Source organism: Phalacrocorax carbo, chromosome 5 (genome assembly GCF_963921805.1).
Source record: "Phalacrocorax carbo chromosome 5, bPhaCar2.1, whole genome shotgun sequence".
Taxonomy (NCBI): Eukaryota; Metazoa; Chordata; class Aves; order Suliformes; family Phalacrocoracidae; genus Phalacrocorax; species Phalacrocorax carbo.
In genome coordinates this window covers 24,327,399-24,343,846 of record NC_087517.1, presented here as the reverse complement: position 1 = coordinate 24,343,846, position 16,448 = coordinate 24,327,399, and the positions used below count along the sequence as shown (strand labels likewise).

The 16,448-nt window shown below is 43.9% G+C and overlaps 1 protein-coding gene across 2 annotated transcripts; it reads right to left on the bottom strand.

The window, feature by feature from the left end:
• Positions 1-4,839: 4,839 nt before the first annotated feature.
• Positions 4,840-16,024, bottom strand: CDCA7 (cell division cycle associated 7). Of its 2 annotated transcripts, none has more exons than XM_064451620.1 (10): positions 15,860-16,024; positions 14,067-14,192; positions 13,555-13,665; positions 11,830-12,081; positions 11,327-11,404; positions 10,380-10,568; positions 8,621-8,761; positions 8,031-8,180; positions 7,304-7,440; positions 4,840-6,989 (listed from the first exon to the last, which is right to left on the bottom strand). In XM_064451620.1, the coding sequence occupies exons 1-10, from the start codon at positions 16,007-16,009 to the stop codon at positions 6,959-6,961; spliced, it is 1,365 nt and encodes a 454-aa protein (XP_064307690.1). In that variant the 5' UTR covers positions 16,010-16,024; the 3' UTR covers positions 4,840-6,958. The 2 variants fall into 2 exon arrangements, with proteins under 2 accessions (XP_064307690.1, XP_064307691.1); XM_064451621.1 differs by lacking the exon at positions 15,860-16,024 and adding an exon at positions 14,700-14,804.
• Positions 16,025-16,448: the final 424 nt, after the last annotated feature.

The window sequence follows — 16,448 nt, the reverse complement described above, 5'->3', positions numbered from 1 at the left end:
CGCTCCATCAAGGCTGGCTATTTCACTAGATAGCAGGGAACCCTAAGATCTGGCAGGAATCACATCTCATGGATCCCAACATTTTAAAAGTATAATGTGATATCTATACAAGGAAAAACAGAAGATTTCAGCAGTCAGGCTTAATTAGCACGTTAGTGTGATATCAGCCAAACTGTTCATCTTACCCATAACTTTTCTCAGAATTGAAAAAAAAAATCAGATGCAAGACATAAGCTTTTAGAAACTGGAAAAACAGGTAGAAAGAAAGAAAATGTTATCTAACAGATTACAATACTCAACTGCCTTGTTTCGGCTGTAATGCATAATATACTTAATAGCGAGCACATCCAAGAAATAGACTAACTCTGCTTGCAAGGAGAAAGGGTATATATCTCCAGTCTGTGCTTAGAAGGTACACAGGAGAGAAAAAAAAAAAAACCACAACCAAAAAGCATTATTCCTTGCTGTGGGTAAGTCTGCATGTCTTGATGAAAATTAATTGTAATCATGTTAAGAACATTTAATTGTTATTTTTTTCTACAGTAGGCTTTAGCTATGTGGATGAACAGGGTTTTAGTCTTACTGAAGCTGCAGAAGTAGTGACTTGCTTAGGATCATACTAGAAGGCTTTGACAGAACACTGTATCTGTATGCTGTAATGGGCACATAGATACCATATATATTGGTATATTTTTATTTACTGGAGGTACTTTTCAGAGCTTTGTAGTGCAGATGCTGTTTTCTAGCCACAGCAACCATTTAAAAACTAGAAGTTACTTCTCCCAGGAAAAACTGGGATTATATCAAAGCAGTTCAGTTCCTCACAACTCTGTGCTTGGTTTCCAATACCAAAATTGTAACATCGCAACTTTTTCATAAGAATTAAATGGAAACAGAAATAAAGGGGGAAGAAAAAGCTTTTAGAGTGTTAACTCTCCGCGGCAGGAGGAAGCCAGCATGGGCATTGAGCTCAGCACACTCATCCCCTTCTCCCTGCTGAAAGGGACACAAAAAGAACTCTGGCTAAGCATTTATTTTTCTGCTAATGTGAAAGTTTTCTTTTAAAGAGGAAGCAGATTGAACAGAGCACGAGAAAATAATTTTACTCTGGCTTATTTCCAAAGGTTTTTTTTCCTGATGATTCACTGTTATCACTTGTATTCACATTACAACCAGCCTCAAAAAGAAATACCCAAAACCAAAACCAACCCCCCCACACACCCAACAACAAAAAACCCATACCACAAAAGCACTAAGAAATAGGATCTTTCCTACTGCTAAATTCTGCTAATAAGCCATATAAGAAGAGAATCACGTAAGATAAGAGTGCCTGTGTTCATTCACATTTGAGTAGTAACATAGCTAAGCCTCTAGGTCTGGAACTTCAGAGCACATCTAAAGATGGTGAATCTCCAAGGTATTAAAGAAAATGGTTGACACTGATTCAACTTCTTGGTTTACTTCAGCTATATAGACATAGAAAGCATCTGAATATCTCTGAGGCGTAAAATATTTAAATCTTCAGTATAATCTTTCCAGTAGTTTTGTTTTCAAAAAGGAGTTTGTTTGGATATCCAGGGAGGAGACAACACTGCTAATTCTCTGAAAAGGTGAACAATACACATTTTTGTACTTGTGGGAGCCCTTTTACCCTCAGCCCCGGTGGCAGTCAATCGTGAATGCCCAGTTTACGTAGCAATTCACAAACATACCACTTCCATATGGGCATTCAGCTGAAATGAGGTAAAGCAAGGCCAAAAGAAGGAATGCTGGTAGGATTGCTTTGTTATTGTGTACATGATTAAAAGAAAATGAAGATGCTTGCCATAGGCTTCTGTTACTTATATCTCTTGACACAACCTAGCACACAAATTTCATTCTCCTTGCCTGCAACGGTATTAACAGACAAGTAAGGATATAAAGCTAACTTGAACTCAAACACAAATCTGTCATTTCAGTAGCATTTTCAGGAGTAGATGTAAGTTTTACCTGCAGACATACTCCTGAGGAAAGATTGTATGAGTAGGGTTCAACGCAGCAGGATCTGCAGTTCAGCTGATTTTTTTTCTAGTTCAGGTGATCAGCACAAATACTGCTTAAGTACTACTAGTAAGACACAGATGCAATGCATTCTTACCCCACCCTGACCATTCCATGACTTCTAGTTTATTTTTTTCCAGTACCAGAACTATCTGCCATCCTTGCGATCCTTGGAAAAAAGCCTGTATCAAACAGCAGCTAGCAGATCTTGTTTAATATGACTGTAGCTCTAAGCTCTAGACATATTTTCATACAAATTCATTATCCACAACTTCTTATAAATATCAGTCACAATAGGATTCCAAATTCCCCCATACCTCCCAGTTTTAGGACTCCTACTACTAGCACCGATCATTACATTTTTGGGTTCAAACATACAATTCCCCTCCTGTTTGCCACTCGTACCCCAAAGGGTTTGTGGGTTTTTTTGATGCCCATCTAGGAGTCCCAGGCTTATTATTTAGCAGAAGGGTGAGACTCAAGCATGAAAGCATGATGCTGTCTCCTCTCTTAATGTTTGGAGCCCATACTCTCACATCTATCTATGACACATCCCGGCATTACCCGGGTGCTGGTGTTTAGGACCCCATAGACTGGCCAGCCTATACCTGACAGAGAAAGCCATATCTTCATACTCACTTTGGTTTAGTTGCGAGGCCGAGAACATGAAAGAACTGCAGGCAGTGCTTCCAAATCTCCACACTAGCTTGTGCCATTAGCCATGCAAGCACTGCGCTAGTAAAAAGCCGTAAGAGAACAAACTGGTTTATGCCAGCAGAGGTCAGTGGGTGACTCTCCTGCCAAATGTTTCAGATGCACATTGTGTATTGCAGATAAGGTTTCAAAGCCAGCTACATTCCTTCACCCTGGAACAACAGAAAGCCATTCTTTGACTCGAGGCAACTGCTTTGCCTTTTTGATCCTGTCAGCCTACCCAAGCAAGTGATGCTGGCTGGTCTGTATCGTTACCATCTCCTTGCTTTTGTCTTTAAAATGTTTTTAGGTTTCTGGCAGACAAAATAGAGGTATGAGGTTTAGGAAGGGTGAGGGGATAGTTTCCAAAGCTAATGCCTATTTTTAAAATTTCCATTGCGGCTCCCTACATTAATGTAACTGGTTAAGTGGCTGAGTGTGTTGCTCTGGAATGTACAGTGTACGTTCTACTTCATCAGCCTGTGAAGCAACACTTCAATGCTATTTTTCTAACTTACATGTAACAAAAAAATCAGTTTGTTCAATACATAAGGAAGACAAAAAACCTCTCAAGGTTTGAAGAGACCTAATGCTACAATATTTGGCTTAATTAAAAAGAGACAGGGAAGAAGCAAATAACATACTAATACATACTAGTCTAACAGAATCTTCTGATAGTAAGGAGGTTTTTGCCAATTCCATCAGTAGATATTATATCACTATAATGAAAAGTTTACTCATAAGCAAGCTTGGGGTTTTATTTACATATTTAACTTTTTTTAAAAAAAGATATCACTCTCCTGGCATTGTCACTTCTCTGACTATTAGAAAGCCACAAATGCCCTTCTCATCCACCTTCCATCACAGGGAACAAAGGTCCAAGGCATTTAAGAGTTTAATTTGCCTATTAGTCTTTTCAGTATTCTATTTCTAGCAGTTATAAATTATTATACCAGGTTAAAAAATAATTAGAAGTTATATCAGACCTAGGCACAAGATCACCTGACCCTAAACCTGAGAGTAGTGGGGGAATATAAACTCATATAGCCTTTTTCAATAATAAATTAAGTCATTCTACCTTACACATGACCTTCATTCTTCTCTTCTTCCTTTATGCTCTATTCCCATGCATCTTTGTTTTTAAAGCTGACAGAGTTAGGATCTTTTCCTCATGAAGTTTCTTGAATTGCTGGCCATTTGCTGCAGATACAAACCATGAGCTCTGTAACCATTTATCAGGTTAATATCAACAGTACTTCAGTTGCTGCAGTACAGAGGCTTGGGGAAAAAGATGTATTGAGACATCTCAGAATCATCACATAAACCATAAACTAACATACTATGCAATTACATACACATTTATTCTCACATCACCAGTGTGATGAAAGGTAATGCCTCTAAGCAAAGCTTTTAGGTGAGAGTAATGACATGAGGATTTTACCAGTAGAAAGTATCTAGGGACAGCTCAGTCACTCTGCTTGATCACTTTTTCCCCATTTCCTCTCTCGTTACAGGTCAGTTTTGTGCAGTCTTCTGCCAGTCTCATGTAACTCCTCTCTCTAGATCCAGCTGCGCTGATGCAAAAGCAAGCAGCACAAATACCAAACACGCACACACACACCAAGCTCCCAAGAGAAGTTACCTAAGTTTGTTTTAGGGGGAAAAAAAAAACCCATATGTATATTTCTGTACATATATAACAGTAGGCACCCAACTTCAACTTCCATCCAAAATCCTCCTCATCCTCCTCAGCTCAGGATGTAGGCATCCAGTCTGAAAAAAATGTAGGAAAAAAAAGCAGATGGGTAAGCACATAGCACATGTGCTTAAAGCCTGTATCTGCCCTGAACTCAGCACCTATATATCTCTACCATTGCAGGTTAGTCATCAGGTACCAAACAGTTCAATTCAAGCAGCATGAATATCAGAGCAAGCCTGGTTCAGGGACAAAGGGCTGGGGAGAGAAAAATGTCCTAGTCTTACTGCACCCCCACGTATCATGGGGCCAACTGACTCCTTTACTTTACAAGAAAAGTTTACCTGAAAGGTGGTAAAATCTAAGCTCAGCTCTAATGGGCTTTTTAAAAACAGTTAAGAGGCAAAAAATTCTAATCCAGAAAATGTTTATTTTCAAAATAAGACTGTACAGAACATTGTAGATCTAAATAAATCTAAATACAGCAGTCTCTGTGATACCACGCAAGGGTGTGCTTTTAGCATAGTCCTTTCACACTCTAGCAATCAGCCATTGGCGGGGGGAATTGCTCTTATCTGTCAGAACATGTATTTCTAGAGTTCCTTCTTCACAAAATGTACCTAGCAGGTAGAGCACTCTCCACCTCAGGTTGCACAGCTATTCACACTATAAAAACAGAGAGGACAGGAGCTCTTCAATAGGATGGATGACTTATGAAACAGAACTGCAAGTCTCAGACACAAAAATTTTGTTTCTAAATTCCTCTCTCCTCTCCACACACTGATGTAACTCCCAGAAACATGTAAACTGTGAATCATTATGTATAGACAGTGCAAATACTGCGCAAGCAGAAGTCTAAGTCCAAGTTTTGTTCTAGAGCTCAATAAAAGCAAGTTGATTATTCTATTATTCAACTGTACATTATTTATAGCATTGCATTCTAAACCTTGTACAAAGCTTATACAGTAGTTTCCATAACCAAACTTAACCGCATTTATACACTTCGTAGTTCTCCAGATGCAATTTTCACGGCACCTTCTTTTCAACAGCACTGGGTATGCAAGACCCTGTCCACGCAGCACGTCAGAATTCTTCAGGTCCATTTCTGCTGTACTCATGCTTCATTAACAACATCATGCAATATATCCTTCTACAATCACGTGGAACCAGATACAGAATTGCAGCTGGACCATTAAGGAGATGACCACAGCACTAACCACCATTTATAAGTGCTCACAAACTGGGAGCAACCCATTACATCCCCTTTTTAATTTATTTTTAAAAGCCTTCTGAAGAGGCAATTGTTATTCCTCATCTGTTATTATAACTAGGGTGTATCCCGAGAACACTATCTATTTACATTTATGCTGCCCCATGCAACTGGAAGAATATCTCACTTTAAGCTGGACTGTAGCTTAGAAAGTCCTTGCTTTTTAAATTTTTCAGAGGTAAAAAAATTCCGGCTTCCAATTCCAGTGATTGTTTGTCATTGCCCCTTTTCCTGATAACAAAATTCAACAAGTTACCATCTTTTATCCACTTGTAGTTGGCCAGCCACCACATGAACCACTACCCCTCTACTTAAGCAAGCCCTGGTCTGCAGGCACCCCTCTTCCCCAGGACCAGTGCTCATTCTACAAAGAAGCAGGTCTGCAATTGCGGCAAGAACAGAGAGAAGGCAAACCAGAAACCTAGTAATTTAACAAAGGGTACATTCTGTTTTAGACAGAATGGCCACTCCACAATGTATACCAGTATGTTCACATCACTGTCACCACTAGGCAATGCTAGTCCTGATGGTGTGGAAGCTTTCAGCAGTGGCGTCGTCTCATCTGAGCAAAAATACAATGTGCCACCCCCAACTGCTTCTGCTGCATTTTTACGTCACTCAGAAAACCTCCCTTAAAATGGCCAGTGTGCACTTTGAGTACTCTAAAAAATCAAATATTAGTGCTTGAAGACTGTTCAGTGGCAACCTTTAGGGCTTCCTTTTTGAACTTAAGGATGCATTGCTGTTTTAGAGAATTCTTAGCTTCTATTTGACCATTTATGCCCAGTAAGAGTCTGTATGGCAGAGGAAGTTGGCCTGGAGTTAAGCATGTACCTTTCACCACCTGGTTCTGTAGGGAACAGTGCCCTGAATTTTCAGAACATCTGTATCTTTTTGTGATCAACTTCAAAGCATAAATAAACCCGCAGCACCGATCACTGCATGAATAAAACACTAATGGCTTAAAGCCCTGTCTCCTTTCAAGAAAAAGAGATATTGGCATGAAAGAAAGTACTGATGCTATCTGATTTGCAAAGTTTTTTAAAAATAAAACAATGGCCTGTGGGCAAAGACCTTTGTTAAACAGTTTTCTCAAGTATGATTTACACTGAGATAAGTGAAAGTTCTTTATCCTTTTTTACCCAAAAGGGGAAGGGAAGGCAGGCACTGGCTTTGTAATATCATTTGATTAAACAATTCACTGTAGGCAATAACATGACATTGGTGAAACAGAACACAATTTAAAGGCAGTCACAGCTTCAGTCTTCCATTCCAAGTTCTTGTTTCAGACTGCAAGACAAGTAGAAACATGAGTTAGCTTGTAGCAAAACACTGTTTGGAAACTCTTTAGACAAATTAGTGGAAGTCCTGACAATAAACACAGCTGAAGTTGAAAGCCAAAAGAGAGTGGAGGCACCACTCATTTTGGGTAAGAACCAACATGTCAGAAAAATCATATGGCAAAAACCTCAGATTCTAAAGGCAACGCAGACCGATCTTGAGATTCACCTGACAAACCAGGATGTAGAGAGCTCTCCCTTCCCAGTTTTGAGCTGTGCATCCCACAGAGAGGAGCCATGCCACTGACACAATGGTATACGTACCTTTTCAAGTAGGCATGGACATTGTCATAGCCATGGTACTTGGCCAGATAGACCAGGACACCTGTAGCGCATCGGCCATCTCGCTGTCTGCAGAAGCTACAGTTGCAGATTCCACGACATGGTGGGCACCTCCAGGTCTAGATAAATAGACAGACAAGGAGCCATTTTAACCAAACTGGAATGCCAGACATGATTCACACTCACAACTTAGGAGGGTTCCACTCCACAGGGAGTTCTTTAGTGAACATCAGCACCGCAAAAGTTGTCTAAACTAGTACAAGAGCATGAATTCTTCAGTCAGTTAGGGACTAAACTCTCCTTTGCCTGCTCTGCACGTAACCACAGGAAGCATTCCATTCTGTTCAACTCCTGCCCCACTTCCACAGCCCACAACAGCAGCACTCTGTCCACAATACAGGTCCTTTCCATAGGGCATTAAGCACTACTGCAAGGCAAAGAGAACACTGGTCTGATGCTCAGGCAGAGTAATATTTTGGCAGCTGCTCTGCTCTTGTAGTTTACTCCTACAAACAAAGCTACAGAAGTAGTAACTACAACAAGTTCTATGCAGCACAAGGTCCTGTGATTCAATGTGAATCAAACCAGTGCTGTGTTATGTACTATTGCACTGTAAGCAGTTCCCCTGCTAAAACTTTCACTATGAGTAACAAATGCACACTTCTGTTCAAGCTAAGCACAACAAAGCCAATGTTCAAAATTGTCTTACCGGATCCAGCAAGGCCGTTCTGACATCTTCCCCATACCTATTGCGGAGGCATGGCCCACAGAATTGGCCCCGTACTCCTATGCAATCAGGGTTACGACAGTTTGTCTTGGTGTCTATGGTTTTTTGGCGACACTGATGACAGGTGGATCCCTAGAACACATGGTAAGTAGGTCAGGAAACGAGACATTAAAGATTGCTCTTTAATTAAGGGAATAAAGCATTTAACAAGCAATCTCTTTGGCAGCCAGCAGTGTTTATCCTGAAACAGAAAGCCACCTCCCAAGTTTGAATCAAGACTGTTTTAACATTGCATCTTCACTGCCTATTAATCACCTTCCTTGGCTGCTACTGCCTAGGTACTACAGTTGTTCCAGGGTGAAAGCAAGCTAATTGGCTTAGTAAAGGCCATCCTATCAGTTCACGGAAAGGTAAGAGACAACATTTCAAGATCTCAAGCATACTTCTCCCAAAAAATCACAACCTTCCTCTCAGCAAGAGGGAGTCTGCTCTATTTGATGCTAAGCCACAAGCAGGAAATAACAAGAAAATGCCTTTAAAGTATGCAGTTCACAAAGCTGAAACATACTTACCATGGCCCTGTTATAGACTTTCTCTCTTGCAGATCCACAAATATTATTTAGCTCTTCCGCTGTTATCTCCTCAACTGGGCGCACAATGTGTGGAAAAGCCATGGCACCACGGTGACCCCTCCTGGGAGTTCGGGCTTCATCCTGAATAGTGAAAAGACAATACTACTAGTAATAGTTTCAGCAAAAACTCTGCATAAACAAGTAGGGGATCTTCAAAGCAATGCCAAAGTCTAAAATACCATCACATATTTAAACAAGAAACACATATCTCTGTAAAGACCTATGATATGGATGCAGCTTTAGCACCATCACTTGATCTGTCACCTTCAGGGTACAGAACTGCTACTGGATCTTGCATAATTCCTGCTGGAGTGCAAGAGGAAGTCATTTTTCAAGGATAACACAGGGGGAAATGGAGAACACATACAACATGCTATTTCATGTACTTCCCAGGACATAGCATACTCATAATCTTGATCAACTCTGTATGAACTGCTATTTTCTCAAAGGGATACAAAACCACCTTCACAGAATCATTAAGGTTGGAAAAGACCTCTAGGATCATCAAGACCAACCATCAACCCACCACTACCATGTCGCCTAAACCATGCCCTGAAGTGCCACATCTACACGTCCTTTAAATACCTCCAGGGGTGGCGACTCCACCACCTCTCTGGGCAGCCTGTTCCAATGCCTGACCACTCTGAGTAAAGCAACTTTTCCTAATATCCAATCTAAACCTCCCCTGATGCAGCTTGAAGCCATTTCCTCTCATTCTATTGCTAGTGACCTGGGAGAAGAGACCAACACCCACCTCAATACAACCTCCTTTCAGGTAGTTGTAGGGAGTGATAAGGTCTCCCCTCAGCCTCCTCTTCTCCAGCCTAAAAAATCCCAGTTCCCTCAGCTGCTCATTAGACTTGTTCTCCAGACCCTTCACCAGCTTTGTTGCCCTTCTCTGGACACACTCCAGCACCTCAAGTGTCCTTCTTGTACTGAGGGGTCCAAAACTGAACACAGTATTCAAGGTGCGGCCTCAGCAGTGGTGAGTACAGGGGCACAATCACCTCCCTGCTCCTGCTGGCCACACTATTCCTGATACAAGCCAGGATGCCATTGGCCTTCTCAGACACCCGGGCACACTGCTGGCTCATGTTCAGCTGGCTGTCAGCCAGCACCCCTGGGTCCTTCTCCGCCAGGCAGCTCTCCAGCCACTCTTCCTTAAGCCTGTAGCGTTACATGGGGTTGTTGTGACCAAAGTGCAGGACCTGGCACTTGGCCTTGTTAAACCTCATACAATTGGCCTCGGCCCATCGATCCAACCTGTCCAGATCCCTCTGCAGAGCCTTTCTACCTTCGAGCAGATCAACACTCCCACCCAACTTGGTGTCATCTGAAAATTTACTGAGGTTGCACTCATTCCCCTCATCCAGATCATTCATAAAGATATTAAACAAGACTGGCCTCAAAACTGAGCCCTGGGGAACCCCGCTCGTGACTGGCCGCCAACTGGTTTTGGCTCCATTCACCACAACTCTCTGGGATCAGCCACCCAGCCAGTTTTTTTACCCAGAGAAGAGTGCACCTGTCTAAACCATGAGCCGCCAGCTTCTCTAGGTGGATGTGGTGGGAGACAGTGTCAAAGGCTTTGCTGAAGTCCAGATAGACAACACCTGCAGCCTTTCCCTCATCCACTAGGCAGGTCACCTGGTCATAGAAGGAGATCAGGTTGGTCAGCAGAACTAGAACCTCAACATACCTCCAGATATTCATCAGACATCTTTCTTCTCCTCACTAAGATGTACCGGTCATCATTTTCCTCTTCTGGTAAAGGAGTAGGAGGACCTTCAATTAGGGACCTGGATCTTGTGTGAGGCCGAGAACTTCGGTCTGGGTTCCTCCTCAAAGCACTTCTGGGCAATGAACGCCTTGGAAGTCGCTTTGGTCCCTGGTAAAGTTTAAAAGCCCCTAATGAAACAGGCAAAACCACAGGCAGCTCCCGCCCCTACTATGAACTCCTCCCCCAAAAGACATGCTTTCCTTCCATCTTTCCCAAAGATGAAGCCTCCCTGCCATCCCAAAGCAGAAAACACAAGCTAAAAACATCCTAGACTAATTAATCTTTGGCATTCTACTAGCTGCAGAGAAATAGTCAAAAGCACGTTTGTGTCCAAGCAGGTATAAGACACAATAATTTCCCCACACAGCAGCAGAAGCCATGTCTATGAGGAGCTGCAACTTTTACTTTTGTTCCCATCTTCACACAAGCTTACAGGTAAATTAGCAGTGAAATTCATTACACTGCCAATTCACAACCCAACCTTCTTTAAGGACATAGTTAGGCCAAACATCAGTTTTCTTTCCAAGGCTCCAAACTCACAGAGCATTCAGCCTTGAGCTTCAAAGACTGAGCTGCCTCCCTTATCTCCAGCTTTTGTATAAATACCTATTTACACAGGACCTTGTTTAGTTTTATTGGCCTGTGGAGACACCCAACCTTTATGAATTCATATGTTCTGCTTTATACAGTGGCAAATCAAGAGAACTGCACAATGAAGATGCCTGTTTTAGGAATAGGAAGCAATAAGATAATGAACTGGACTTTGATTTACATGGTTTACTAAGTTTTTTAATTCAGAGTCCTGTTTTGTAATGTCAGAATTTGACACTCAAATCTGAAGGCAAATACAGTAAGTTTATACTTACATGATTGACAGCTGGTAATGATTTTTGCCCACCAAAGATACCAGAAACATTTTGCAACTCAGCCATTAGTTTTGCAAGCTAACAAGGGAAAAAAAAAAAAGGAAGCAGAGCCTTAAAAGGGGTTATGTGCTTTACAGACTATTAGATGAGGGCAATTGGCTAGAAGTACAGTTACTTATAGGAAATGCAGTCACTCTTCAACTTTTTACTTTTGTCTCTTATTAATGTTCTAGTGACTGCAAGTAATTTGAAAATGCTCAAACTTATTATGTTGAAGCCCTATTCTTTAGGCTTGCAGCCTATGGATTTTTACTGAAGTACTTAGCCTATGGATTTTCACATGCCAGTGGACATAAAGTATCAAATTTAAATACTAGGAACGAAAATTCCTCTTAATGCATTCACATAATTCCCATTAGAATTAATTTGAACAACCAAAGAGATCCACTAAGCATCAAGGGAGGAGAGAAGGGACTGCCCCAAGGGAAACATTGAGTACTTGCCATTGCTTTGTTTTCCTTTATGTTTAAAGCTCTTTTCTCTAAAAATACGGCACCCTTTTCTTCAGAGTCAGAGTCTGAATCTAGAGCAGGCGTCAGCTTTTCAGGAAGAGGTTCCATCTCATCCTTCCTCCTCTCTGATCGTCGAGGCGGAAACTTCATGGCTACTTTTAGAGGAACAGGGCATTTCTGCCTTCTCTGAGCTACCTCATTTTCAGCACTTGTATCATTCTCCTCTGAATCCGATTCCAATTTCTGTTAACAAACCAGAATAGAAGCATATAAACCCAAGTGAGTTGCTCTGCAATTAAATACAGTTCAACAATATTTTGTTTGGGGGTGGTTAAAGAGGCTATCTGGCTGAAATCTAGTGCTCTAGTATATTTTGGGGAGGGGGCGAAGGAGCAGAAGGAAAGGAGGGCACAGGGACAAAAGCATCTCAGGGACAGCCACACCATACTGCTGCAACGCATCAGAAAAAGGAGCTTGCTTTCAGCTGCAGCAGTCTTTGCTATCACTTGCAGGTCTAATACCCAAGAGAGTTTGTGAGAAAAAGGATTGCCTTTAAAGGCCTTGATTTTGCAACATATTGTATTTGGCTGTAAAAAAAAGCCACTACACAGTTCTCAGCACAGGGTCAAACCCAAGTTTGTAAGCTGTCAAGAACAGTCATCTCACAGTACCAATGATACCAAGTGAAAACATCTTTCTAGAGCCAGTCAGTGAAATAAGTATGAACGAAATCCCAATATTTTCTTATATTTGAATTCTGATGCCTCACAACTTTTAAGAGCCAAGGGTTCAGTGAGGACAGAAATTTATTTAGTTAAAAGGCCATTTTGCAGTAGGCTTTGACTTTCAGGTTTAGACTCAGTAAAAGAATCTTATTTTGATCATAGGTAACAACGGGCTTCCTGCTTCATATGCACAGACCATCAGTCTCAAATGGCAACCCTTATTTGCACAGGGTTTTTATTAAACCAGGTATGTGGTTCTGGTTGCCCATTATGCAGTTATTAATTCCTTTTTCTTACATATCTATTCCAGCTTTGCCCCGCTACCTATTTTCTTTACCATTGTGTATTATTTAACTCAGACATGTCTTCTTCCTATCAGACATTATTCTTTTCTAGTCATTCCTCAGCATGTTCTGAAGTTACGACAAACCTATTTTATACCAAATGTGGTACTACTTCTGCCTTTTCTACTACAGATCAATTGTTGGTCTCTTTAAACAATAAAACTGCTCTTACACTGATGTCAAAGATAAGCAGGAAGGTAGATTTCACCACCTATCACTATTTCGCTACTGCTAAAGAAGTACAGCAGTTCCTGTTATGCTGTCAGAGCGCAGGTCTGGCTACATGTCATACACAGAAATTTCTCAGGTTTGCTGGAGTCGATGGGCTAGCATAACATTTCATACCGAGGAAACCAGAAATGTGAGAGTCTAACGGAGTAGCATCCAGCAAGGGCAGTTTTAAGAGCTATTATATTTCAAAATCCATATGGCAGATTTTATTCTGAACTTGGAAAGCTCAGGAGCTTGGGGGCTTTGTAAGGAGACAAAAAGAAAATGGAACTATGGCTACTTAAGACTGTACATTAAATAAAATTATGCTTATTTCTGACAACATCTGGCTTTCAAGCTGAAGCTGCCATTCTTTTTCAATTAAGAATGTGTAAGAATTTAGATTTAAAATTGCAAACTAAAATTAACTGTCTTACCAATGCATCTTGAATCTCATTTTCTGAAAAGCCACAGAAGGATTCATCATCAGAGGCTTCATGAAAAATTTTTGCCAGTTCTTCTCTAATATCTGACCTAAACTTGCATTTCTATGAACAAAAAAATATCATTTAACCGAAGTTGTACAGAAAATGATTCACATTTACCAGTGCAGCAAAAGTAAATAGCTTTTTTTAATAAAGAAAAAATATAGTTCAGGCATTTAACAAGGGGTTTCAGAACCACAGTTGCAAATTATCAGGCATGTTAGGTTAGGTGACATTTCAAAGGCTAAAATAAATAGCTAATCTGCTTCCAACAATTACCACCTAGAAGCACAAGTGAAGAGTGAAATGAAATTACAGCATATAGCATAGATTTATAACTACTATACAAAAACATAAGCAAAGCAAGCAGTTTTGATCGTGCACAAAACATTTACTAGCTTTACATTTTTGCAAGCTTTATAACACTGCACATTCAGTTTTATTTGTTCTTGAACTGTACTTACCGTGTTTGCAAAATTATCAGAACCAAAACTGTCACAACTGTCATCAGAGGATGAGGATGTTTCCATGGGAATCAGTTTCGTATTTCGGAAAGCTGTTAAGTTTTTCCTTCCTGAGCAACCTCGGCGCTGCAAAAGGACAATGGCAACACCGTTAGTAAGAGATACCTACTCCAGCATACTAGCTTTTAAGAACATTCTTACATTGAATTTTAGAAGGTTTGAACGTTTTGGGATGTTTAACAGTCTTTTATACAAGTCAGAAGAATTATCACCAGCTTTGAAATAATTACCAGAGTTAGAAACTGGAATAGTTTCTGCTCCAATACATTTCTGATCATTGTTATAGATTGTTTTTGTTCAGTATTTACAAATACTTGTTTTATGCAAACAGCCAAGTGAAAACACACACAAAAATCATATCCTTCCCAGCTCATTACAGGTAATGCTGGAAAAAAGTACAAGTGCACATATAGCAGCTATAAATATACTTTATTAATTATTTTTAGTGTGAGGCACTTGGTAAATATACACTGTAGCTGTTAAGGAAGGGACCAAGGATCATCTCCACAGAAAAGAGGAGCTTTGAAACAATTTCTTAGATATACCAGCTTCTTGATTTGTTAATTTTGTTACCAGGTTAAAACACTTTTGATGGGCTTCAGGTTTTCATTTCCCAGGGAATGTTTCTACTTGCAACGAGCCATTTTACATCCCCAGGGCAGGGGCGGCCGCCCGAAGGCCAAGCCTGCTGCGTCCACACTCAGATGCCGGCCAAGTCGAGCGCTCTGACCGTTACCAGCTCTCGGGCCCAGACACTTTATAAACACGGTTTAAACAGTAACTAGCCAGAGCAATTAAAGACCCCCGTCGCCTCCCAGCACCGTTCCGCGGTGGAGCGGCACCGCCGCACCCCGAGGCTCACCCACGCCCCGCAGCTTTGCTGGTGCTGACAAGGAACAAAACGGTGCCCGGCCCGGCCGCGGCCCCTCACACAAAAGGGGCCGTTTCTGGAGCCGCCCGCCGCGGCCGAGGGAGCGCCCATGCAGGGGGCCACTGCGGCGGCGGCGGGCCGGGATCGCAAGCGGCACGGAAATAACGCCCTCCCTGCTGGGGCGCGGCCCGGCGGCCCGGGCGGGGGGGGGTGCGGGGAGGTCTCCCCGCCTCCCACTAAGATGGTGCCGCCCCCCCTCCCCCCACACCCACACCGCGGGGCCGCCCACCTCCGCGCCCCACAGAGGCCCTTCCGCCCCGCTCCCCCCAGACCGCGGGCTCCGCGCCCGCCCGCCGTGAGGTACCTTCCCCCCGCAGAGCTCCCCCGCGCACCACCGCCCAACGGCCGCCCTCATGCCCCCAGGCGCAGCGGCGCCCGGGTCAGCTGCGAGGCGGGCGGCAGAAGGCGGGGGCACTGGGAGGATGGCGCCGGGCCGGCTGCCCCCCGCCGCAGCCGCCTGCACCCCGCCGAGCGCGACTGCGAAACCGGAGCCCCTACCCCGGCCAGGCCGGCGAGGGCAGCGCCGTGCGCGGGGCAGGACGCCCGGGGCGGCTACCCGTCTGCGTGGCTGATCTCTCTCCCCAAGCCGCTCCCCGTAGGGCGCCCGGCTCGCTCCAGCCCAAAGCCTCACCCTGCCCGACCCCACCAGCCTCCCCACAGCCCGGCTCAGCAGGGTCGTAAGACCCCGCAGGGTCGCAGCCCCCTCGCCGCCAGCAAGCAGCAGCGGGAGCAGGAGGAACGACCCGACCGGCAGCCGTGCCGGGAGCTCGGCGGGCAGCCCCTCGCCGCGGGCAGCGCTCACCTGCGGGCGCGGCAGAGCCATGCTGGCGGCGGCGGGGCGAGCACCGGGGAACTGAAGGTTCGCGCCAAAGTGGCTGGGACCGCGGGGGGGCGGGGCCCGGCGGCGCCTTTCCCGCGTTGGCGCCCGCGTCCTGGCAGATGCAGCCGACATCCCCTCGGGATCGGGCACCCGGCGTGTCCGCCCCGCGACCCCCCGCCCACCCCTGCTGAGGAGCCATTAGCCCTCTCGGGGCGCCCCCGGAGGGGCTATGGCGGGGACCCTGGTTTTTATTTTTTTCTATTCGCGGTGCGGCGTTTGTGGAGCTGCAAGGGCCTGGCCCTGTGGCGCGAAAAGCTCCCGGCCGGAACGCGGCAAGGCTCGCGTGCCAGAGGGGAGGGGCGCGGACGGGGGCAGGTCTGCACGGGCGGGGTGAGGGGCCAGGGTCCCCACGTCGTCTCATTTTTTTAATTTTATACGTCAAAGCTGGATTAGTTTCCAGCACTCTGAAGTAAAAACCCCCCAAACCTGCCGGTTTTCAGGGGCAGAGGGGGTTGGGGCAGCCTCGCCGTACCCCCGGGTACCCTGCACCCCGTGGGGCCCGGCCTTCAGC